The 24966-nt window shown below is 50.1% G+C and overlaps 1 protein-coding gene across 2 annotated transcripts in view; it reads left to right on the forward strand.

Moving 5' to 3' along the window:
- The first annotated feature begins 1204 nt into the window (after positions 1 to 1204).
- dync1h1 (dynein, cytoplasmic 1, heavy chain 1) overlaps positions 1205 to 24966 on the forward strand; it is a 38115-nt gene continuing 14353 nt past the window's right edge. For both annotated transcript variants that reach the window (XM_042773425.1, XM_042773426.1), the window contains exons 1-47: positions 1205 to 1558; positions 2769 to 2856; positions 2930 to 3103; positions 3177 to 3432; positions 4263 to 4449; positions 4524 to 4795; positions 4876 to 5103; positions 5738 to 6817; positions 7236 to 7415; positions 7500 to 7649; positions 7733 to 7879; positions 8726 to 8866; positions 8938 to 9114; positions 9202 to 9312; positions 9398 to 9517; positions 9588 to 9827; positions 9915 to 10070; positions 10638 to 10751; positions 10831 to 10941; positions 11024 to 11233; positions 11311 to 11457; positions 11531 to 11697; positions 11781 to 11954; positions 12243 to 12408; positions 12650 to 12838; positions 12917 to 13111; positions 13572 to 13854; positions 13939 to 14039; positions 14115 to 14274; positions 15561 to 15801; positions 15873 to 16056; positions 16718 to 16930; positions 17017 to 17255; positions 17333 to 17489; positions 17568 to 17795; positions 17911 to 18141; positions 18230 to 18370; positions 18450 to 18683; positions 18834 to 19040; positions 22758 to 22879; positions 22958 to 23123; positions 23208 to 23371; positions 23555 to 23684; positions 23763 to 23896; positions 23981 to 24095; positions 24173 to 24334; positions 24408 to 24622. In XM_042773425.1, the coding sequence (XP_042629359.1) occupies positions 1306 to 1558; positions 2769 to 2856; positions 2930 to 3103; positions 3177 to 3432; positions 4263 to 4449; positions 4524 to 4795; positions 4876 to 5103; positions 5738 to 6817; positions 7236 to 7415; positions 7500 to 7649; positions 7733 to 7879; positions 8726 to 8866; positions 8938 to 9114; positions 9202 to 9312; positions 9398 to 9517; positions 9588 to 9827; positions 9915 to 10070; positions 10638 to 10751; positions 10831 to 10941; positions 11024 to 11233; positions 11311 to 11457; positions 11531 to 11697; positions 11781 to 11954; positions 12243 to 12408; positions 12650 to 12838; positions 12917 to 13111; positions 13572 to 13854; positions 13939 to 14039; positions 14115 to 14274; positions 15561 to 15801; positions 15873 to 16056; positions 16718 to 16930; positions 17017 to 17255; positions 17333 to 17489; positions 17568 to 17795; positions 17911 to 18141; positions 18230 to 18370; positions 18450 to 18683; positions 18834 to 19040; positions 22758 to 22879; positions 22958 to 23123; positions 23208 to 23371; positions 23555 to 23684; positions 23763 to 23896; positions 23981 to 24095; positions 24173 to 24334; positions 24408 to 24622 (9260 nt within the window). In that variant the 5' untranslated portion in view covers positions 1205 to 1305. The remainder of the gene's footprint in view (positions 1559 to 2768; positions 2857 to 2929; positions 3104 to 3176; positions 3433 to 4262; positions 4450 to 4523; positions 4796 to 4875; positions 5104 to 5737; positions 6818 to 7235; positions 7416 to 7499; positions 7650 to 7732; positions 7880 to 8725; positions 8867 to 8937; positions 9115 to 9201; positions 9313 to 9397; positions 9518 to 9587; positions 9828 to 9914; positions 10071 to 10637; positions 10752 to 10830; positions 10942 to 11023; positions 11234 to 11310; positions 11458 to 11530; positions 11698 to 11780; positions 11955 to 12242; positions 12409 to 12649; positions 12839 to 12916; positions 13112 to 13571; positions 13855 to 13938; positions 14040 to 14114; positions 14275 to 15560; positions 15802 to 15872; positions 16057 to 16717; positions 16931 to 17016; positions 17256 to 17332; positions 17490 to 17567; positions 17796 to 17910; positions 18142 to 18229; positions 18371 to 18449; positions 18684 to 18833; positions 19041 to 22757; positions 22880 to 22957; positions 23124 to 23207; positions 23372 to 23554; positions 23685 to 23762; positions 23897 to 23980; positions 24096 to 24172; positions 24335 to 24407; positions 24623 to 24966) is intronic.

Here is a 24966-nt window from a genome sequence, read left to right on the forward strand (position 1 = left end):
TTTCCATGCGGCTTCACTACACTGTGCTGGATGAACACTGACCCGCAGCGGGTGATGTGTCTGAGGGAAGAGCTTAGGGGAACGTTAGAATAACGTTCTGGGGATGTTAGATCAACGTTAGAATAACGTTCTGGGAACGTTAAGAAAACTTTCCTGGCTAACCATAAACAAACTATAAAATTAACGTTCTGGGAACCAAAAACTAACGTTCTGAGAACGTTACGGGAACGTTCTGAAACCCAAAAATTGTTATCTGGGAAATTAGGCGCGGTCACTTTAAGAGACAATGCATCCGTTATAATGATGCGCATCAGATTTCTTTCTCCAGTGGTCACTTTCACTCAAGACATAACCCACAGTATTTTTCGAGGATACTCTCCAAGACGGGTATTTTGACATAATTCTGTATGTATCTGTCAGTACAAGAGCGAGAAGAAGCAAATGCGGTGTTCGAGCGCTTTGAGAACTCTTGAATGTTTATATTGGCAAGGCTTAAAAACAAGTGCAAGTGATAAACTTTCACTGTCCTGAGCGTCTTAGACTGACCTCAGCCAGAGGTCATCAGCCCCTTTGACCCCACCAGCGACGGCCTGCAGTTCAGAGCTCATGTGAGCTGTGGTTCAGGTGTAGTGAAGGTACGAGTCAATAAAAACATGGTTTCGATTAGAAAGTAAGTAAACAAAACCATCCAAATCGCGTTCCGGGGGTAAAATACAGGTAAAATTCAGGGCCAAAATATCACGTCATTGGGGTCGCTTCAACCCACGGACAGTGTTAAAGTAGCCCGATTGCGCGGGAAAACTCGATAACACAAACCTATGTTATAATATTAACTAAAATGCTTCTGTCTTTATGGTAACAACAAAAAAAAGTCTTTCTATCAGTCTGACACTTTGTAAGAATAATTATGTCATATGTATCACTAGCATCAGCTGATATGAGATTAATATTATAATGGACACCCATAACATTATTTCCCTATGTACATACATGCGTATTGTTTATTTTATTGATTGTTTTTTCTTTGCAGTAGAGACGTTTTTTTCTTTGTTATATTGCAGTAGAGACGCGCTGGCGCGAGCGCGTGTGTGACCCTTCTCGGCTCTCTGGGATTTGTAGTTCTCGTGTCACATTCACTCGTTCGCGCCGCCGGTGGAAAAACTACATATCACAGACTTCCGTGAAACAATAAAGCTGGGCGACGCGAGGGGCGCTGGTCATTCCGGTGATGTGTCAGAGTCCGTGATACAGCGGATCTCTCTCACAGCTCCATCATCGGCTCTTTGTGCTTCGTCGCGGCGGGAAATGTCTGACGGTGGCGGAGGAGAGGAAGGCGGCGGCGGGATGGAGGTCTCTGCCGCTGTGCAGACGGTAGCGGACGCGTCGGTTCTGCAGAAACACATCCGAAAGCTCGTGCCGCTGCTGCTAGAAGATGGCGGCGACGCGCCCGCTTCTCTCGAGAGCGCGCTGGAGGAGAAGAGCGCGCTAGAGCAGATGAGAAAGTTCCTCTCGGATCCTCAGATTCACTCGATTCTGGTGGAACGGAACGCGCTGAAAGGTTAACAGTCGCACGGCATGATCATACAATAAACGCACATTAAAGGTTAAAGCCGCTCTCACGTGTGATTAAGCTCAGATTCCGTTTATCTCGATATCTGGGCGCGGTTTTGCTGTGACTGTCATCGGTCTCATGATGTTTTATTGCACATAATCGTCGCCGGGTCTGTGTAGCCCCGCCCTGTTTGAGTCGCTACTGGCAAGTGTCAGAATTAAAGTTCACCATATGTTCATTTCAGAAACGGTGTAATGTAAAAAGGCTGATTAAATCTGTGGTAAAATCACTTATTAGTGATTGATGCGCGTTCAGGGCGTGTTTGCTGCACTGCAGATCGGTGACGTCACGATCGACGCCATCTGCTCGCAGCTACAAAGCCTGTATGTCAGAAACACGAAGCGCTCTGATCGAGACATGACGCTCTGTGTGTGTGTGTGTGTGTGTGTGTGTGTGTGTGTGTGTGTGTGTGTGTGTGTTAACTGTAGTGCTGTTGTGCCTGTGTTCAGACTCCAGGCATTAACACACAAACACCAGCTGCTGAATTAGGCACGAGACGTATCAGATTCAACATTTATCACAGTATATTAAATGTTGAAATGAACTAAGATTAATAAATTCTTCAGATGATTTTTTCTTTGACAGTTTGTTAATTAATGAATTAACTAATGGCGGTTTAATGGAAAGAGCACATCTAGGGCATGTTGTTGTCATCCCAGATTAAAATGTAAAACATTTTGAAAATAAGAATCCTGTTAAGTCTAATTGTTTTTTTTTAATATTCAGTGATGTGATGAACACTGTAGTGAATACAAAACTCTGAATGACTGTTTAAATAATTCAGTCCTGTGGAGCAGGTTTTTACAACAAAACCCTCCCAATAGCTGCTCAACACTGTTCCAGTCGTGTTTCGGGAGATAGATATCAGGTTATTGGGGTCTCAACAGTGTTAAAGTTGCCCGATTCAACGGAAAAACTGCATGTTAATACTGCTGTTCAGTAACTAAGTAGCAGCTTTGTTCACAGGGTTACCAGGGAAAATCAATTGTTCACGATATATATATCGTCTATACATTATCTACAGCTGATTTTATTTATTTGGCTGCTGTGAGCGTCACATGCTCATGTTTTGTTGACGTCAGACGATGTGCTGAATGTTCAGATAAAGACGAGCGGATTTCTCACAGACAGGTTGTTTCTTGTTGTTGATCTGCAGAGGATGTAGGAGATGAAGGTGAGGAGGAGCGCGAGTGCATTTCCTACAGCATCAGCATCGACATCCATTACGGGCTCAAATCAAACAGGTAACGAGCGCAGAGCGTGAGCGGATGACTCCGATGGGTGTGAAGTGTTCTGATCTGAAACCTGATCTTCCAGCCTGGCGCTGATCAAGCGGACCGGAGTGATCGACGCGGACAAACCCATCTCCACTCAGGTGCGAGTTCTGACTCTGAGCGAAGACTCTCCGTACGAGACGCTGCACTCCTTCATCAGCAATGCTGTGTCTCCGTACTTCAAGTCCTACATCCGAGAGTCTGGCAAAGCCGACAGGTAACACCCGCTCGGAGCATCAGAGAGAGAGTAACGTGAGAACGTGTCTCAGGGTTTGTGTGTGTGTGCGCAGGGATGGGGATAAGATGGCCCCTTCGGTGGAGAAGAAGATCGCGGAGCTGGAGATGGGCTTACTGCACCTGCAGCAGAACATCGAGATCCCCGAGATCAGCCTGCTCATACACCCCATCATCACCAACATGGCCAAGCAGTGCTACGAGCGTGGAGACAAGCCCAAGGTCACAGACTTCGGGGATAAAGTGGAGGATCCCAGCTTCCTGAACCAGCTGCAGTCTGGAGTCAACCGCTGGATCCGGGAGATACAGAAGGTTTGAGACTCACCTGCTTCAGATGACATCACCGTAATAACTGCTGCAGTGAAAAACAGGGCTGGCAGACACCTCCTCTGTCATGATTCTGTGTCAGTCCAGCACGCTTCACATTGAGAGCCTAGGCTCCATCTCATTTACTCAAGCTGCTGGTTATGTAAATAAAAGTTGTAGAATATCAGTGAAATGTTACGCAAATCAGAACTGCAGTGTTGTGATGTTTAATTGTATTGGTGCAGACGTACAAAAACCCTGAAATGGTTTCCCCACAAAACAGCTGCAAAATATGAAGGACAAACACGAATCACAAGCCTAAGAACTAATGCATCAAATTAGGTTTCAGTTTGATTTGAAGCCGCATTCTTTCTGGGTGAAGAAAACCGCAGATGTTACCCAGCATTAGTGGCATAAGGGTTAATGAGCAACTTACACATGAGAAATGACATGTTGAATCATTACATTGCAAAACTGGGAGATAAAGAGTGACATCTGATATTTGTTAATTTGCAAAAGTAGTTTGCTAAAATAAATGCAGTTATAAATTTACATTACGGTATGAATTTCATCTTATTTTTTGGCCATATAAATATTAACATCTGCACCAAATTGCATGTTTTTGCTCAGTTTGAGTCTCTGAATAAAATGTGCTGTTTTTTCTTCCATATTGTCATGCAGCAAATATGATACAAAATATTAAACACAAATTTTGATTTTGTCTTAAGGTTCACTGAATTGTTCCATTCTTGTCCCTGATGATGATCTCATCGTGACGAGCTCATCTGGAGTGTTTGGTTGATCTGGACTTCAGGTTTGTCTTTTGTTTGTTTCAGGTGACTAAACTGGACCGAGACCCGGCGTCTGGAACGGCTCTGCAGGAGATCAGCTTCTGGCTGAACCTGGAGCGAGCCCTGAACCGCATCCAGGAGAAGAGAGAGAGTCCGGAGGTGCTGCTGACGCTCGACATCCTCAAACACGGCAAACGCTTCCACGCCACGGTCAGCTTCGACACAGACACGGGTGAGCCGTCCGTCCGAGAGCCACCTTACGCTGTTATTCCATGACGTTTGTGACCGGTCTGCTGTTTCTCTCAGGCCTGAAGCAGGCGGTGGAGACGGTGAACGACTACAATCCTCTGATGAAGGACTTTCCCCTCAACGATCTCCTGTCCGCCACGGAGCTCGACAAGATCCGACAGGCGCTGGTGGCCATTTTCACTCACCTGCGCAAGATCCGAAACACAAAGTACCCCATCCAGCGTGCGCTGCGTCTGGTGGAGGCCATCTCCAGAGACCTGAGCTCTCAGCTGCTCAAAGTGCTGGGCACACGCAAGCTCATGCACGTAGCGTACGAGGAGTTTGAGAAGGTAGGGCTGATGAGACGACACTCGCTCCTCCTGCAGTGACACACACGCAGCTCACACCTCACGCTCTCCTTCCTCCGCAGGTGATGGTGGCGTGTTTCGAGGTCTTCCAGACGTGGGAGGACGAGTACGAGAAGCTGCAGGTGCTCCTGAGGGACATTGTGAAGAGGAAGAGGGAGGAGAATCTGAAGATGGTGTGGCGTCTCAGTCCGGCGCACCGGAAGCTCCAGGCCCGCTTGGACCACATGCGGCGCTTCAGACGGCAGCACGAGCAGCTGAGAGCCGTCATCGTTCGAGTGCTCAGACCTCAGGTACGACTCCGACGGCTTCTGGATGCTGTGAAGCTCTGATCTGATCTGATCTCTCATTCTATTGACCGGCTTTCATTAATCAGAGTGTTCTCTGACGCAACAGACAGGATTGACATGACATCGTCTATCATAAGCGTTTCAGTTGATATTAATACATGAGCATTAACATACAGCTACAGATGTGAACAGAAGAGACAAACCTCAGATTAGGGTTTAACAGTCCCTTCAGCTTCATTCACACTTTGAGTCCCAATCTGATTATTTGTGCATCTGATTGGAATCTGATTGACGGTCCACACTTTGAATCGCAACGCTTCAGAACCAGTTTGCAATATCTTCATTGATTTCTGTGGCAGTGATGTTGCATTGGTGTGCTGACATAAAAAAAACAGCAATAAAGATGTTCTTACAATGTAACGACATGCTGCCTTTGTGCTTTATTATCATGACTTATGAGGCACGGAATTTAAACAGAACTTCAAACTTGTAAAAATTGTATTCCATGTGCTTTTTTTTTGCCACACTTAATAAATAGGATTCCAATCGTCCATGCACAAAAATCAGCTTGAGTTGCATCGGATGTGTAAAAGTCTGATGCATTAAAACTAATGAAAGCCTGTCTCTCTCTCTCCAGGTGTCCGCCGTGCCCCAGCATGCTCAGGGAAAGACGGCCGAGCCCGACGATATGAAGGTGGCCGAGGTGCTCTTTGATGCCGCAGACGTCAACGCCATCGAGGAAGTCAATCTGGCCTACGAGAACGTGAAGGAAGTGGACGGACTGGACGTCTCGAAGGAGGGAGTGGAGGCCTGGGAAGCGGCCATGAAGCGCTACGACGAGCGCATCGACCGCGTGGAGACACGCATCACGGCACGCCTGCGCGACCAGCTGGGCACCGCCAAGAACGCCAACGAGATGTTCCGCATCTTCTCCCGCTTCAACGCCCTGTTCGTGCGGCCGCACATCCGCGGAGCCATCCGAGAGTACCAGACGCAGCTCATCCAGCGCGTCAAAGACGACATCGAGGCCCTGCACGACAAGTTCAAGGTGCAGTATCCTCAGAGCCAGTCGTGCAAGATGAGCCACGTGCGAGACCTGCCCCCCGTCTCCGGCTCCATCATCTGGGCCAAGCAGATCGACCGGCAGCTGACGGCCTACATGAAGCGCGTGGAAGACGTCCTTCGCAAGGGCTGGGAGAACCACGTGGAGGGTCTGAAGCTCAAGCAGGACGGAGACAGCTTCCGCGCCAAGCTCAACACGCAGGAGATCTTCGACGACTGGGCGAGGAAGGTGCAGCAGCGCAACCTGGGCGTGTCCGGCCGCATCTTCACCATCGAGAACACGCGCCGCGCCCGCGGACGCACCGGCACCGTGCTCAAGCTCAAGGTCAACTTCCTGCCCGAGATCATCACGCTCTCCAAAGAGGTGCGCAACCTGAAGTGGCTGAGCTTCCGCGTGCCGCTGGCCATCGTCAACAAAGCCCATCAGGCCAATCAGCTGTACCCCTTCGCCATCTCGCTCATCGAGAGCGTCCGCACCTACGAGCGCACCTGCGAGAAGGTGGAGGAGAGGATGTCCATCTCGCTGCTGGTGGCCGGCCTGAAGAAGGAGGTGCAGGCGCTCATCACCGAGGGCATCTCTCTGGTCTGGGAGTCCTACAAACTCGACCCATACGTCCAGCGTCTGGCTGAAACCGTCTTCAACTTCCAAGAAAAGGTTGACCAGCTCAAGACCAGTTAAACTAGACACCAGTCAGATGACTGGACACACTCACACACACTCCGAGCCTTGAGAAACACTACTGATAGATATTAGAAAGAGAAGCGTTACTTTGAGATTAAGCTTTGTTGGCGATTTCCTAATCTGTGACTATAGTACATTCTAATATATTCTATATAACTTTTTTAGTTAGGCTTATTTATTTTGTGCTGTTTAACAGCGTTTCTGTCATTATTTAATTCACTTTGCAGAGTGTTTATGGGTAACTGGTTAAAACCGAGCTCCTGATTAAAGCTTAAAATAAATTCGGTTGTGTCTGTCCATGATTCGGTTGGTAGTGTAGGTGTGTGGTGTTTACAGTCCGGCTGAGGAGAGATGTGAATGTCATGTTGGTTTGTGTGTGTTTCTCTCTTAGGTGGATGATCTTCTTCTGATCGAGGAGAAGATTGATCTGGAGGTGCGCTCGCTGGAAACCTGCATGTACGAGCATAAGATGTTCACGGAGATCCTCAACCGCATCCAGAAGGCTGTGGACGACCTGAACCTGCACTCGTACTCCAACCTGCCCATCTGGGTCAATAAACTGGACATCGAGGTGAGTCCAGCTGGACAGGAGCGCAGGGGACACGTGTGTCCGGAGAGTGGTGTTTGATCAGATGTGGTCGTGTTTCCTCCGTAGATCGAGCGCATCCTCGGGGTGCGTCTGCAGGCGGGGCTCAAAGCCTGGACGCAGGTTCTCAGGGGACAGATGGAGGACAGGGCTGATGTGGACATGGACACTGAGGCTCCTCAAGTCAGTCACAAGCCCGGAGGAGAACCCAAGATTAAGGCAAGATGCCGTCCTGTAGTTCTGAGTCTGTCTGCGTTGAGGATTCGTTACTTCACACTGAAATATTTTCTTCGTCCAAACAGAATGTCATCCATGAATTGAGGATCATGAACCAGGTGATCTATCTGAACCCACCGATCGAAGACTGCCGCTACAGGCTTTACCAGGAGATGTTTGCTTGGAAGATGGTCATTCTGTCTCTACCCAGAATCCAGAGTCAGAGATATCAGGTCTGTGTTTGTGTTTGCTCTGAATTCAGTTTTCAGTTCATTCTGTCTTCATTTACTCACTCTGTTAAGCCTGCTAGTAACCAAACTGTTGCTGGGAGCCATTGACTTCCATAGAATGCCAAAAAATACTATAGAAGTGAAAAGTGACGTGTACTCAAGTGTAGTGTCCCATACTCTGGATTTGTGCTCTTTTATCCCATCCAAGTAAACACACACACACACACACTCAACACACACTCAACACACAGACACACTTAACACAGACAGACACACACTCAACACACACACACACACAGATACAGACAGACACACACTCAACACAGACAAACACACACAGATACAGACACACACACACACACACACATACTCAACACACACACTCAATACACACACACACACAGAGACACAGACTCAACACACACAAAGACACAGACACAAACTCAACACTCACACACACAGATACAGACACACACAGACCCTCACACACACACACTCAACACATAGACACAAATTGACACACACATGCAAAAAGGTGCACACACAGATACAGACACGCACTCAACACACACACAAAGACACAAACGCACATGCAAAAAGACACGCGCACACACACACACACACACACACACAACGACACACACTCACACATCTACAATCCCTTCCAGCACCAAGACTCAAACCTGTGACCTTTGGGTTACAAGTCTGACTCTAACCATTGGGCCACGACTGCTTCAGGTCAATGGCTACCAGCAGCTGTTTGGTTATTAACATTCTTCTAAATATCTTCTTTTTTGTTTGCACAGAAGAAAGTACCTCACACAGGTTTAACATTCGCTCTTCTTGCAGGTCGGCGTTCACTATGAGCTATCAGAAGAGGAGAAGTTCTACAGGAACGCTCTGACCAGGATGCCTGACGGTCCGTCTGCGCTGGAAGAAGGTTACAACGCAGTGAAGGAGATCGTCTCCGAGGTGGAGCAGTACGTCAAGGTAACGTCTTCTCTCGGAGTGAGCGAGTGAACCGTATTCAGACGCGGGACTGACTGTGTTTGCTCCGTCAGGTGTGGCTCCAGTACCAGTGTCTGTGGGACATGCAGCCCGAGAACATCTACAACCGTCTGGGAGAAGACCTCAACAAGTGGCAGGCGCTGCTCGTGCAGATCCGCAAAGCTCGAGGCACGTTTGACAACGCAGAGACCAGGAAGGAGTTCGGGCCGGCCATCATCGACTACGGCAAGGTCAGGAGGGAGCCGCTCATGGTTCGGTCATGAGGTGTGTCTCCACCACTGATCACGCTGAAGTGTCTCTGTTAACGTCTCGTTTAGGTTCAGTCCAAGGTGAATCTGAAGTACGACTCGTGGCACAAGGAGGTGCTCAGCAAGTTTGGACAGATGTTGGGCAACAACATGCAGGACTTCCACTCACAGATCTCCAAGGTGTGCGCCGAGCTCTCGCTGAAGGGACAGGTCATGTTTGTTTGCTCAAGTGAATGTTCTGAACTGTTCTGTGACTCTCTCACAGTCTCGTCAAGAGCTGGAGCAGCATTCGGTGGATACGGCGAGCACCTCTGATGCTGTGACCTTCATCACGTACGTGCAGGCGCTCAAACGCAAGATCAAACAGTTTGAGAAGCAAGTGGATGTGAGTACAGTCTACGTCTTAAACACAATTCTCTGCAGGAATTGTTATTAAAGTGTCTGGTCCTCTGCAGCTGTTCCGCAACGGCCAGCGTCTGCTGGAGAAGCAGCGCTTCCAGTTCCCTCCCTCCTGGCTGTACATCGATAACATCGAGGGCGAGTGGGGCGCCTTCAGCGACATCATGAAGCGCAAAGACACGGCCATCCAGCAGCAGGTGGCCAACCTCCAGATGAAGATCGTGCAGGAGGACCGCGCCGTGGAGAACCGCACCACAGACCTGCTGTCGGACTGGGAGAAGACCAAACCCGTCGCAGTACGTGTCTGGAGACGTCTGAGAGAGATCTGAGCCGCTGATGTTTGCAGCTCTCTTTCAGTGTTTGTCTGCTTGCTGTCGCTGCAGGGCAGTCTGCGTCCAGAGGAGGCGCTGCAGTCACTCACCATCTACGAGGGCAAGTTCGGCCGCCTGAAGGACGACAGAGAGAAGTGTGCGAAGGCCAAAGAGGCGCTGGAGCTGACGGACACGGGTCTGCTGAGCAGCAGCGAGGAGAGAGTGCAGGTGTGACACCGCTTTAGATCTCGTTCATAACACAGACGCTTCTAAAGAGGTTTTAGAGAGACACAAACCAACTAACAATCACTGAGTTCATAAGAATCTATAGATGTTTGAGCTGTCGATGAACCCTGACTGCTGGATATCATTATTCTTTCCCCATTTGATAAATCATGGTACATTAAGTCTTTAAGATTTCTTGAAATTTCCAATATGTGCTGATTTGAATCGGCATGTATTTGTATCGATGTTCAACCAGCTCACGGTGCATCGTTACATCACTAATGGATTGAGATTGAAATCTACAGACTCAAATAGATCAATTGCAATAAAATGAACAGTTAAATGTGTATTTTGGATGTTTTCTTTCCACTAGTCGTGATATGAAGACGTGATATGGAAGAAAAACAGAGCTCAGAACTGTCCAGTCCATGAAAACACGCTGGGTTCAGATAGCTTAATATTGAATTTTTCAGTTTTCTCACACATCTTTCTGAGATCACACTTTGTTGAAGACCCTCTTCTGCTCGTGGTGCTCTTGTTAACGCGTGTCGTGTCCGTGTTGTGCGTCAGGTGGCTCTGGAGGAGCTGCAGGATCTGAAGGGTGTGTGGTCGGAGCTGTCGAAGGTCTGGGAGCAGATCGATCAGATGAAGGAGCAGCCGTGGGTCTCTGTGCAGCCGCGTAAGGTGAGAGACACACCTGCCGTCTCCTGCGACTCGTACCTGAGCCTGGCTTTCACTGAGTCCGTGTTCTTCTTCTGTGCAGCTGCGCCAGAGTCTGGACGCTCTCCTCAACCAGCTGAAGAACTTCCCCGCACGTCTGCGGCAGTACGCCTCCTACGAGTACGTGCAGAGACTGCTCAAGGGGTACATGAAGGTGAGCCGGTCCTGCGTTACCCGCCGAGGATGCTGGGATAGAGTCAGAGAAGCAGCTAAACCGTTCCCTGTGTCCTCTTCAGGTGAACATGCTGGTGATCGAGCTGAAGTCGGAGGCGCTGAAGGACCGGCACTGGAAGCAGCTGATGAAGCGTCTGCATGTGAACTGGGTTCTGTCCGAGCTGACTCTGGGTCAGATCTGGGACGTGGACCTGCAGAAGAACGAGATGGTGGTGAAGGACGTGCTGCTGGTGGCGCAGGGAGAGATGGCTCTCGAGGAGTTCCTCAAGCAGGTCTGAATCACGTGTGTGTGTGTGTGTGTGTGTGTGTTAAAGATGTGTGTTCAAACGCTCTTTCCTCTTCACTGCAGATTCGTGAAGTGTGGAACTCGTACGAGCTCGACCTCGTCAACTATCAGAACAAGTGCCGCCTGATTCGTGGATGGGACGATCTGTTCAATAAAGTCAAGGAGCACATCAACAGCGTGTCTGCCATGAAGCTCTCGCCCTACTACAAGGTACAGACGAGAACGAGAGAAAGCGTGTGTTAGAGAGAAGCGGTGTGTCCCAGCAGTGTGTCTGTTCTCGCAGGTGTTCGAGGAGGACGCTCTGAGCTGGGAGGACAAACTCAACCGCATCATGGCTCTGTTTGACGTCTGGATCGACGTGCAGCGCCGCTGGGTTTACCTGGAAGGCATTTTCACAGGAAGTGCTGACATCAAACACCTGCTTCCTGTGGAGACGCAGCGCTTCCAGAGGTCAGCGGCTGACTGCATTACATCAGTGTGCTGAAGAACACGCAGGCTTGGGGCTTTAACGTGTGACTGGTTTGATTTCACAGCATCAGCACAGAGTTTCTGGCCCTGATGAAGAAGGTGACCAAGTCTCCTCTGGTCATGGACGTCCTGAACATTCAGGGGGTTCAGAGGTCACTGGAGAGACTCGCTGACCTGCTGGGAAAGATCCAGAAAGCCCTGGGAGAATATCTGGAGAGGGAGCGCTCGTCTTTCCCCAGGTCAGACATTTCAGCTTTATGATATAAACCATCCAGCGTCCGTTAAACATGAGAGCCGATGGGAATGTGTGGGAAATCCTGGAAGTGGGCTTGTTTTAGTCTTGTTTAGATCTTTGTTAGTCCTTCACATGATGTTAACCAATGATATTTGAAAGATTTGTAGTTTTTGCAGTATTATAATGAAAATGAGTTTTAAAATCTGGTGTTTAGTTGGTAAAATAATTGCAGGCCTTATTTCTGTACTCGTATCATCACGGGTGTCTAAACACTCATTTCTGATTCCCGCAGGTTCTACTTTGTTGGTGATGAAGATCTGCTGGAGATCATCGGCAACAGTAAGAATGTGGCCAAACTGCAGAAACACTTCAAGAAAATGTTCGCTGGAGTTTCGAGCATCCTGCTGAATGAAGACAACACGGAGGTGCTGGGCATCTCGTCCCGAGAGGGAGAGGAGGTACGGCTCGTCCCCAGAGAGACACGAACTTCTGTTAGATGTTTGTTTGGCCAAAAACTAACAGTCATTGATGCAAACTCAGTTTCAGCTGTAGAGCAGCTCTGCAGAAGACATTACTGTCATTATTCAGATCGATTCAGTTCAGGTTTCGATCTCGTCTGATAGCGTCAGTGCCATTAAATCAGTAATATTACTGAATATTAGTTTGTGGGAAACCTCTGGAATGTGCTGCTGTTTTCAGGTGCTCTATAAGACGCCGGTGTCCCTCACCAAGCACCCGAAGATCAACGAGTGGCTGACGCTGGTGGAGCGTGAGATGCGGGTGACGCTGGCCAAGCTGCTGGCGGAGTCCGTCACGGAGGTGGGCGCCTTCAACAAGGGCACGGGCATCGACCTGAGCACCTACCTCAACTGGATCGACCGATACCAGGTGACCCGTCCTCCCAGACTGACCCAGTGTCTGTACACGTGTTCGTGAGTGCTTAACCTCCGTCTCTGCTGCGTCCAGGCCCAGCTGGTGGTCCTGTCCACCCAGATCGACTGGTCTGAGAACGTGGAGAGCGCTCTGACCACCATCAACGGAGGGGACGACATGGGTCCGCTGCAGGCCGTGCTGACCAACGTGGAGGCGACGCTCAACCTGCTGGCTGACACGGTTCTGATGGAGCAGCCGCCGCTGCGCAGGAGGAAGCTGGAGCACCTGGTGAGGACAAACACAGCAATGCCAGGCTTTCTGCGAGGTTTAAATCAGCAGGAAGTCTTCAAATCATAAGTCATGGCATCACTGCAGACTGCATCTTCCTCAGTATTTTTGTGCTGTTTTCTAATATAAATATCTAAACATCCTTAAATCAAGATACATTTGCTTGAAGTGAAAATTGAAGGCATGAAGTCTTGTTTTCTGAGAAATTGAACAAAATTAAGTTTCTGCTTAAAACAAAAACCAGTATCTGCCAATGGGGTCAGAAAAGATGTTTTTCATTTGAATTAATAGGTTTCTCTGAGCCCACCTTCACATTTACGTTTTTAAAAACCATATGGTGTTGATGTTATTTGGTCTTAAGTTTTAAATCCTTCTGATGCGCACACACAGACACAGATATTCACTCTTGAATCATGAGATCTGCAGACGTGTTCGTGACTCGTGTGTTTTTCATTCGTAGATCACGGAGTTGGTGCACCAGAGAGACGTGAGCAGAACTCTGATCAAGAACAAGATCGATAACCCCAAGTCCTTCGAGTGGCTCAGCCAGATGCGCTTCTACTTCGACCCCAAGCAGACCGACGTCCTCCAGCAGCTCTCCATTCAGATGGCCAACGCCAAGTTCAACTACGGCTTCGAGTACCTGGGTGTGCAGGACAAGCTGGTGCAGACGCCGCTGACCGACCGCTGCTACCTGACCATGACGCAGGCGCTGGAGGCCCGTCTGGGAGGATCGCCCTTCGGTCAGTGTGTCCGTCTCACAGATGTGTGTGCATGAGCTGAATGTGAAGCGTGTGCTGTTGCTGACTGGCGTTCTTGTTCTGTAGGTCCTGCTGGAACGGGGAAGACCGAGTCTGTCAAAGCTCTGGGTCACCAGCTGGGCCGCTTCGTCCTGGTCTTCAACTGCGACGAGACCTTTGACTTCCAGGTGCGACTGGTGTCACGGGATTGGTGTGAGTAACAGGTGTTCAGTCACAGGGTCTGACGGTGTCTTGTCTTGCAGGCGATGGGCAGGATCTTTGTGGGTCTGTGTCAGGTGGGAGCCTGGGGCTGCTTCGACGAGTTCAACCGTCTGGAGGAGCGCATGCTGTCTGCCGTGTCTCAGCAGGTCCAGTACATCCAGGTGGCGCTGAGAGAACACAGCAACCCCAACCGAGACTGCAGTACGTGCATGACATGGATCCAAACCTCATCATCAGGGCTCGACGCTTACCTTATTCCAAAGGAGCACATGCTTAGGACTGCACTTTAAAAAAATTTAGGGGTGCAATGAAAATTTTTCAAATTATGTGTTTTAGCTTAAGGGGATATAAGGAGACATTTACAAACACAATTATTTAATTTATCAGAATACAGAATGTACACAAGGTTTTTAAATATTTCTGCTTCAGACTCTATTTAAAACTTTAATTATGTAATTATTCATAGTCATATTAAATTGTGTGTACATTAGGTATGAGACTATGAAATTTTCACAATAGATTATTCATTGAAGCTAAAAATCCTCCTAAAAGGTTAAAAAACTTTATTAAAGATCTCTTACTAAAGAAAGACAAAAATATAAAGTAAACAAGTCAAGATTAGAGTGCAAAAGATTAAACAGATTAAACTGTAGGTAACGCTCTACAATAAGGTCCCATAAGTTAACTTTAGTTAAAGCAGGTTAACATTAACTAACAATGTGCAATAGCTAACTGTTGCAGTAGTTAATATTATTTGTTAACCTTGGTTTAAAAATAAAGCTATTTATTGTTAGTTCATGTTAGCTCCAGTAAATAATAATAGCAAACACAACTTTTGATTTTATAATGTATAATTAAAGGTTGAAATTAACATGAGCTAAGATTAATAAATGCAGTCATTACTTCATGTTAACTAATGTTAATGGAACCTGTTAAGTGTTACGAACAATAATAACGAATCAGTCAACATATAGTTAGCCATGTTTTAGGTAAGATTAAAAAAAAAAGGTTACTTTTGAAAATAAGTAACTTATTAAGTCCAAGTGTTAATGATTTGGTGCTATAGTGAAAACTAAAGCAAATATAAATATCTAAATGGTTGTTTGAAACAAAGTAGCACAGCTACAGGGTTACCGGGGTAACGTCTGCATTTCCGTCTCCGTCAGCGCCCTCTAGTGCAGAGTGTGCTTTCATTCAGCGCGTCTCCTTCACTCGCTCCGCCTTTCTTCCATCTGTGCGTCGCCTTTTTAAAGTTCAGTAATCATATTGGGCTGTATCGCTGTTTCTCAATAAATTGAAGAAATTATAGACTACCGTGTAAGTTAGGATGTTTATATTAACACTCATGCTCCTAAATACATTTTCCAGTTCGCACACATCTATTTTTAGTCGCAAATGCGAGTGAAATGCTGTCACTGTCGAGCCCTGATCATCCAAACAGAGCTGAGCACAGATGATGATCAGCGTGTGTGTGTGTGTGTGTGTAGGTGTGCCCGTCACCACAGAGCTGCTGAACAAACAGGTGAAGGTGAGTGCGGAGATGGCCATCTTCATCACCATGAACCCTGGCTACGCCGGACGCTCCAACCTTCCCGATAACCTCAAGAAGCTCTTCAGGAGTCTGGCCATGACCAAACCGGACCGCCAGCTGATCGCTCAGGTCATGCTGTACTCGCAGGGCTTCCGCACCGCCGAGATCCTCGCCAAGAAGATCGTCCCGTTCTTCAAGTGCGTCTGGTTCAGCTGTTATTCTGCACGTGTGAGGTCGTGACGTAACCCTGTGTGTTCTGTGTTTGCAGGCTGTGTGACGAGCAGCTGTCGTCTCAGTCTCACTATGACTTCGGTCTGCGAGCGCTCAAGAGCGTGCTGATCAGCGCCGGGAACGTCAAGAGAGAACGCATCCAGAAGATCAAGCGCGAGAAGCGTGAGCGCGGTGAGGACGTGGATGAGAACGAGATCGCAGAGAACCTTCCGGAGCAGGAGGTGAGACGAGCGAGCAGAAGCAGAACGCCTTTAAGACGCTTTACTGCTGTCATGTGACACGTCTCCAAATCAAACAGAGCGTGTGAAGAGCATGAGAGCTGACCGGACAAACACATCTCTATATTATAGGAGATAAAGAAAAGGGCTTCAAGTCAAGTCAAATTCATTTCTATTTTTTCTTTTCACAAAACACATTGTTTTAAAACTTTCTTACGTAAAATCATGATGTTTATAAGATCTTCATATCTTTGCCTTAAAGTAATGCAGATTAGAGGCGAGCGATAATATAAAGTTTGAAACGATACAAACAAGCAGATGAGATTTGTTGTATAGGATAAATTGCTTCACGTGAATGTACTGTATGTATGCAGTATGTATGTATTTTTTTATTTTATAATTTAATAAGAGTTGGGCGATGATAGTTAAATTTATATAACTATAAATAAAATAAATCAGGATGGCTTCAGCAGAGAAGTTTGTTTTATGTGACGAATTAGCTTTTATTTTTTGGAATCTTATTTTGATAAAAGCTTGTGAAGATTAATGTGTAGTAGACTCTTTCACAGTAACACAGGTACATGAATGACAGAAGTCACGTAGACTGTCATGTGAGTTAGAGTAGATCTGTGATGTGACCGCGCTTCATGTGCTCGACCGTCAGATTCTGATCCAGAGCGTGTGTGAGACCATGGTGCCGAAGCTGGTGGCCGAGGACATCCCTCTGCTCTTCAGCCTGCTCTCCGACGTCTTCCCCGGCGTCCAGTACATGCGCGGAGAGATGACGGCGCTGCGAGAGGAGCTGAAGAAGGTCTGCGCTGAGATGTACCTCACATACGGAGACGGAGACGACGTGGGCAGCATGTGGGTGGAGAAGGTAAGACACGCTTCATAGGACCAGCACACACACACACACACACACACAGAGTCATGAGTCCTGAGCCGTTTCCTCCTCTTCCTCAGGTGCTGCAGCTCTATCAGATCACGCAGATCAATCACGGGCTGATGATGGTCGGTCCGTCGGGCAGCGGGAAGACCATGGCCTGGAGAGTCCTGCTCAAAGCCCTGGAGAGGCTGGAGGGTTTGGAGGGCGTCGCTCACATCATCGACCCCAAGGCCATCAGCAAAGACCACCTGTACGGCACGCTGGACCCCAACACACGCGAGTGGACCGACGGGCTCTTCACACACGTGCTCAGGAAGTGAGTCCTCGTCTGTCATCACATTTGGGTTCGTTCTGATGTCTGTCGTCATGTGCTGTGTGTGTGCTCTTGTTCAGGATCATCGATAACGTCCGTGGAGAGCTGCAGAAGCGGCAGTGGATCATCTTCGACGGTGACGTGGATCCGGAGTGGGTGGAGAACCTGAACTCTGTGCTGGACGACAACAAACTCCTGACTCTTCCCAACGGAGAGCGTCTCAGCCTGCCGCCCAACGTACGGAGCAGCTGATCTGACAGTTGAGTCTGTAGTCGTGATGATGATGCTGATGATGATGATGCTCTCGTCACACAGGTGCGCATCATGTTTGAGGTGCAGGACCTGAAGTACGCCACGCTGGCCACCGTGTCTCGCTGCGGGATGGTCTGGTTCAGCGAGGACGTTCTCAGCACCGACATGATCTTCAACAACTTCCTGGCGCGTCTGCGGAGCATCCCGCTGGATGAAGGAGAGGATGAGGCCCAGCGCATGAGGAAGGCCACGGAGGACGAGGGCGAGGAGGCCGCTTCACCAATGCTGCAGGTACTCCAGTGTGCAAAACAACGTAAAATGCTATAAATATGAGTCTGTGCTCTATATCTGCAGTAATGTGTCTCACTGAGATGAGATGTAAATGATCCAAACATATAACCCACAGATCCAGAGAGACGCTGCTGCGATTCTCCAGCCGTATTTCACCTCCACCGGTCTGGTCATCAAAGCTCTGGAACACGCGTCGAAGATGGAGCACATCATGGACTTCACGCGTCTGCGCTCGCTGAGTTCGCTCTTCTCCATGCTGCATCAGGCCTGCCGCAACATCGCCCTCTACAACAACAACCACCCGGACTTCCCCATGCCCATGGACCAGCTGGAGAAATACATGCAGGTGTGACACGCGTGGAGCTGGTTCATGTGTTTACATGCTACATGAGTGAGAATAAATGACACATGCTAACTTTGAGCATGTTGTGCAGAAATATCTGATCTACGCAGTGCTGTGGTCCTTCTCGGGTGACAGCAGGCTGAAGATGCGAGCGGAGCTCGGGGAATACATTCGCCGCATCACCACCGTGTCTCTCCCGTCCGCGCCGAACGTGCCGATCATCGACTACGAGGTGTGAGCAGACGCAGTCTCGGATTGAGTGTGATGTCTGAGGTGAGTGTGTGACTCTAACGCTGCTCTGAATCCGTCAGGTGTCCATCACGGGCGAGTGGCAGTCCTGGCAGGGGAAGGTGCCTCAGATCGAGGTGGAGACGCACAAGGTGGCCTCGCCGGACGTTGTGGTGCCCACTCTGGACACGGTGCGTCACGAGGCCCTGCTCTACACCTGGCTGGCCGAACACAAGCCTCTGGTGCTCTGTGGGCCGCCGGGCTCCGGGAAAACCATGACCCTGTTCAGTGCCCTGAGAGCCCTGCCGGACATGGAGGTGAGGAGCGGACTACATTCTAAACCTGAATCTCTTCTTACAGATGAACCAGTGCAGTGTTCCTAATGCAGATCCACTGGCACAGCGGTGTTCTATGATCTGAAGCTGGGTAGACTGCCTGGACACTTGTGTAATGTGTGTGTTCTTCAGGTGGTGGGTTTGAACTTCTCCAGCGCTACGACTCCGGAGCTGCTGCTGAAGACCTTTGATCATTACTGCGAGTACCGCAGGACTCCTAACGGCGTGGTCCTGGCTCCGGTGCAGCTGGGCAAGTGGCTGGTGCTCTTCTGTGACGAGATCAACCTCCCCGACATGGACAAGTACGGCACGCAGCGGGTCATCTCCTTCATCAGACAGGTGCGTCTCGCTGTGTCCGGCTCCTGCTGTGTGTCTGTGTGTGGGGTAACTCCTGCTGTGTGTCTGTGTGTGGGGTAACTCCTGCTGTGTGTCTGTGTGTGGGGTAACTCCTGCTGTGTGTCTGTGTGTGGGGTAACTCCTGCTGTGTGTCTGTGTGTGGGGTAACTCCTGCTGTGTGTGGTGTAACTCCTGCTGTGTGTCTGTGTGTGGTGTAACTCCTGCTGTGTGTCTGTGTGTGGGGTAACTCCTGTGTGTGTGGTGTAACTCCTGCTGTGTGTGTGTGTGGTAACTCCTGCTGTGTGTCTGTGTGTGGGGTAACTCCTGCTGTGTGTCTGTGTGTGGGGTAACTCCTGCTGTGTGTCTGTGTGTGGGGTAACTCCTGCTGTGTGTGGTGTAACTCCTGCTGTGTGTCTGTGTGTGGTGTAACTCCTGCTGTGTGTCTGTGTGTGGGGTAACTCCTGCTGTGTGTGGGGTAACTCCTGCTGTGTGTCTGTGTGTGGTGTAACTCCTGCTGTGTGTCTGTGTGTGGGGTAACTCCTGCTGTGTGTCTGTGTGTGGGGTAACTCCTGCTGTGTGTCTGTGTGTGGGGTAACTCCTGCTGTGTGTGGGGTAACTCCTGCTGTGTGTCTGTGTGTGGGGTAACTCCTGCTGTGTGTGGGGTAAACTCCTGCTGTGTGTCTGTGTGTGGGGTAACTCCTGCTGTGTGTCTGTGTGTGGGGTAACTCCTGCTGTGTGTGGTGTAACTCCTGCTGTGTGTCTGTGTGTGGTGTAACTCCTGCTGTGTGTCTGTGTGTGGGGTAACTCCTGCTGTGTGTGGGGGGGTACTCCTGCTGTGTGTCTGTGTGTGGTGTAACTCCTGCTGTGTGTCTGTGTGTGGGGTAACTCCTGCTGTGTGTCTGTGTGTGGTGTAACTCCAGCTGTGTGTCTGTGTGTGGGGTAACTCCTGCTGTGTGTGGGGTAACTCCTGCTGTGTGTCTGTGTGTGGGGTAACTCCTGCTGTGTGTGGGGTAACTCCTGCTGTGTGTCTGTGTGTGGTGTAACTCCTGCTGTGTGTCTGTGTGTGGTGTAACTCCTGCTGTGTGTCTGTGTGTGGGGTAACTCCTGCTGTGTGTGGGGTAACTCCTGCTGTGTGTCTGTGTGTGGTGTAACTCCTGCTGTGTGTCTGTGTGTGGGGTAACTCCTGCTGTGTGTGGGGTAACTCCTGCTGTGTGTCTGTGTGTGTGGTGTAACTCCTGCTGTGTGTCTGTGTGTGGTGTAACTCCTGCTGTGTGTCTGTGTGGTGGTAACTCCTGCTGTGTGTGGGGTAACTCCTGCTGTGTGTCTGTGTGTGGGGTAACTCCTGCTGTGTGTCTGTGTGTGGGGTAACTCCTGCTGTGTGTCTGTGTGTGGGGTAACTCCTGCTGTGTGTCTGTGTGTGGGGTAACTCCAGCTGTGTGTCTGTGTGTGCGGTAACTCCTGCTGTGTGTCCGTGTGTGGTGTAACTCCTGCTGTGTGTCTGTGTGTGGTGTAACTCCTGCTGTGTGTCTGTGTGTGGGGTAACTCCTGCTGTGTGTCTGTGTGTGGGGTAACTCCTGCTGTGTGTCTGTGTGTGGGGTAACTCCTGCTGTGTGTCTGTGTGTGGGGTAACTCCTGCTGTGTGTCTGTGTGTGGGGTAACTCCTGCTGTGTGTGGGGGTAACTCCTGCTGTGTGTCTGTGTGTGGGGTAACTCCTGCTGTGTGTGGGGTAACTCCTGCTGTGTGTCTGTGTGTGGGGTAACTCCTGCTGTGTGTCTGTGTGTGGTGTAACTCCTGCTGTGTGTCTGTGTGTGGTGTAACTCCTGCTGTGTGTCTGTGTGTGGGGTAACTCCTGCTGTGTGTCTGTGTGTGGGGTAACTCCTGCTGTGTGTGGGGTAACTCCTGCTGTGTGTGGGGTAACTCCAGCTGTGTGTCTGTGTGTGGGGTAACTCCTGCTGTGTGTCTGTGTGTGGGGTAACTCCTGCTGTGTGTCTGTGTGTGGTGTAACTCCACACGCTTGTCAGATCGCGGGGTAACTCCTGCTGTGTGTGGGGTAACTCCTGTGTGTGTGGGGTAACTCCAGCTGTGTGTCTGTGTGTGGGGTAACTCCTGCTGTGTGTCTGTGTGTGGGGTAACTCCTGCTGTGTGTCTGTGTGTGGGGTAACTCCTGCTGTGTGTCTGTGTGTGGGGTAACTCCTGCTGTGTGTGGGGTAACTCCTGCTGTGTGTCTGTGTGTGGGGTAACTCCTGCTGTGTGTCTGTGTGTGGGGTAACTCCTGCTGTGTGTGGGGTAACTCCAGCTGTGTGTCCGTGTGTGGGGTAACTCCTGCTGTGTGTCCGTGTGTGGGGTAACTCCTGCTGTGTGTCTGTGTGTGGGGTAACTCCTGCTGTGTGTCTGTGTGTGGGGTAACTCCTGCTGTGCGTCTGTGTGTGGGGTAACTCCTGCTGTGTGTCTGTGTGTGGGGGGTAACTCCTGCTGTGCGTCTGTGTGTGGGGTAACTCCTGCTGTGCGTCTGTGTGTGGGGTAACTCCTGCTGTGTGTCTGTGTGTGGGGTAACTCCTGCTGTGCGTCTGTGTGTGGGGTAACTCCTGCTGTGCGTCTGTGTGTGGGGTAACTCCAGCTGTGCGTCTGTGTGTGGTGTAACTCCAGCTGTGCGTCTGTGTGTGGGGTAACTCCAGCTGTGTGTCTGTGTGTGGGGTAACTCCTGCTGTGCGTCTGTGTGTGGGGTAACTCCAGCTGTGCGTCTGTGTGTGGGGTAACTCCTGCTGTGCGTCTGTGTGTGGGGTAACTCCTGCTGTGCGTCTGTGTGTGGGGTAACTCCTGCTGTGCGTCTGTGTGTGGGGTAACTCCAGCTGTGCGTCTGTGTGTGGGGTAACTCCTGCTGTGCGTCTGTGTGTGGGGTAACTCCTGCTGTGTGTCTGTGTGTGGGGTAACTCCTGCTGTGTGTCTGTGTGTGCGGTAACTCCTGCTGTGTGTCTGTGTGTGGGGGTAACTCCTGCTGTGTGTGGGGTAACTCCTGCTGTGTGTCTGTGTGTGGGGTAACTCCTGCTGTGTGTCTGTGTGTGGGGTAACTCCTGCTGTGTGTGGGGGAACTCCAGCTGTGCGTCTGTGTGTGGGGTAACTCCTGCTGTGTGTCTGTGTGTGGGGTAACTCCTGCTGTGTGTCTGTGTGTGGGGTAACTCCTGCTGTGTGTCTGTGTGTGGGGTAACTCCTGCTGTGCGTCTGTGTGTGGGGTAACTCCTGCTGTGCGTCTGTGTGTGGGGTAACTCCTGCTGTGCGTCTGTGTGTGGGGTAACTCCTGCTGTGCGTCTGTGTGTGGGCTAACTCCTGCTGTGCGTCTGTGTGTGGGGTAACTCCTGCTGTGCGTCTGTGTGTGGGGTAACTCCTGCTGTGCGTCTGTGTGTGGGGGTAACTCCAGCTGTGCGTCTGTGTGTGGGGTAACTCCAGCTGTGCGTCTGTGTGTGGGGTAACTCCAGCTGTGCGTCTGTGTGTGGGGTAACTCCTGCTGTGCGTCTGTGTGTGGGGTAACTCCAGCTGTGCGTCTGTGTGTGGGGTAACTCCTGCTGTGCGTCTGTGTGTGGGGTAACTCCTGCTGTGCGTCTGTGTGTGGGGTAACTCCTGCTGTGCGTCTGTGTGTGGGGTAACTCCAGCTGTGCGTCTGTGTGTGGGGTAACTCCTGCTGTGCGTCTGTGTGTGGGGTAACTCCTGCTGTGTTGTGTTCAGATGGTGGAGCACGGCGGCTTCTACCGCACCTCAGACCAGACCTGGGTGAAGCTGGAGCGGATCCAGTTCGTCGGAGCCTGTAACCCTCCCACAGACCCCGGCAGGAAGCCGCTCTCCCACAGGTTCGTCTGTCGTCAGTGCTAATAATGGCAGAGATGTGTTCGGTGATGTCCTGTCCTAACTCGTGTGACCGTTTACAGGTTTTTGCGTCACGTGCCGGTGGTGTATGTGGACTATCCCGGCCCCGCCTCACTCACACAGATCTACGGCACCTTCAACAGAGCCATGCTCAGACTCATCCCGTCGCTGCGGACCTTTGCTGAGCCGCTCACGGCTGCCATGGTCGAGTTCTACACCATGTCTCAGGTTTGCAGTTTAACCGCTGAACGCTCAAGGGTTTGTCTCCTGAGATGATGAAATGTTTATCTTGACTGCTTTGTGTTTGAGCAGGAGCGGTTCACTCAGGACACGCAGCCGCACTACATCTACTCTCCGAGAGAGATGACCCGCTGGGTCCGAGGCATCTTTGAGGCGCTGCGGCCGCTGGAGACGCTGCCTGTGGAGGGTCTGATTCGCATCTGGGCTCACGAAGCGCTGCGACTCTTCCAGGACCGGTGAGTTTAAGGCTCTTTTCAGACCTGTAGATCACTGTTACAGTTTTGCTTCCTGTTTTGGAACAATGTTGCATTTTCTTCTAACAGTGTTACATTTCAAAGCGTATCAAAATGTGCACCAAACTTAGAAGTATGTGTTCATTCTTGTGACATTGCACACGGACTGAACTGATTCTCCTGCAGATTGGTGGAGGATGAGGAGAGACGCTGGACGGATGAGAACATCAACACGGTCGCCCTCAAACACTTTCCCAACATCGACCGAGACAAAGCCCTTAACAGACCCATCCTGTACAGCAACTGGCTCTCCAAGGTGAGTGACCGAGCCGAACTCTTCTGGACGTCACTGCAGACTCAGAGACGACTGACCGCTTCTGCTCTTCTCCTGCAGGACTATGTTCCCGTGGAGCAGGAGGAGCTGCGTGACTATGTGAAGGCCAGACTGAAGGTGTTCTACGAGGAGGAGCTGGACGTTCCTCTGGTGCTCTTCAATGAGGTTCTGGATCACGTGCTGAGGATCGACAGGTGCAGAGAAACACAGAAACACAGCTGTTTGTTATTTCACCCCGCTGACGCTTCAGTGACGTCATGCTGATGTTCTCCCTCCAGAATCTTCCGTCAGCCGCAGGGTCACCTGCTCCTGATCGGCGTCAGCGGCGCTGGAAAGACCACGCTCTCCCGCTTCGTGGCCTGGATGAACGGACTGAGCGTCTATCAGATCAAGGTTAGCGCAAGCAAACATTTGATTGTCTGTCGAGTTTTGTTTGTTTGAGGCTTTTGTAACCCATCGTATCCTCACAGGTCCACAGGAAATACACCGGCGAGGACTTTGACGAAGACCTGCGGACAGTGCTCCGTCGCTCCGGCTGCAAGAACGAGAAGATCGCCTTCATCATGGATGAGTCGAACGTGCTGGACTCTGGCTTCCTGGAGCGCATGAACACGCTGCTGGCCAACGGAGAGGTGCGACCTGTGATGAAGACCCTCTCTCGCTCTCCGTCTCGTCATGTGTTCTGACCGCTCTGTGCTGTTGCAGGTGCCCGGCCTGTTCGAGGGCGACGAATACGCCACCCTGATGACGCAGTGCAAGGAAGGAGCGCAGAAGGAGGGCTTGATGCTGGACACCCATGAGGAGCTCTACAAATGGTTCACCAGTCAGGTGATCAGGAACCTGCACGTGGTGTTCACCATGAACCCGTCATCGGAGGGGCTGAAGGACAGAGCGGCCACCTCACCTGCCCTCTTCAACAGGTGCGTTTGTGTATTTGGCACTTGCTTTATCCATATTTGATCAGTTCATACCTCCCTGGTATTCAAATCCATATTGCTAAGTCTACAGGAATGCAGAACACGTCTGCTAAAATAAACAACTGTCAGTGTATGTTTCCATTCACCTACTTTTATGCCAATTTTGTATTATTGCATTAAAAAAAACACTGGAAGGAAATGCCATGATGTGCATGAAATGTAAAAATGTGCATTAAAAAAAGCTTATGCGCTCAGTTGATTCAGATTTATCTTATATAAAGGAAACATGATGGAAACCCATTTACTGAATAAAATTCCTCAGTGTACGTCAAAAAATCCATGTGGGT

Source organism: Cyprinus carpio, chromosome A17 (assembly GCF_018340385.1).
Source record: "Cyprinus carpio isolate SPL01 chromosome A17, ASM1834038v1, whole genome shotgun sequence".
NCBI classification, from domain to species: domain Eukaryota; kingdom Metazoa; phylum Chordata; class Actinopteri; order Cypriniformes; family Cyprinidae; genus Cyprinus; species Cyprinus carpio.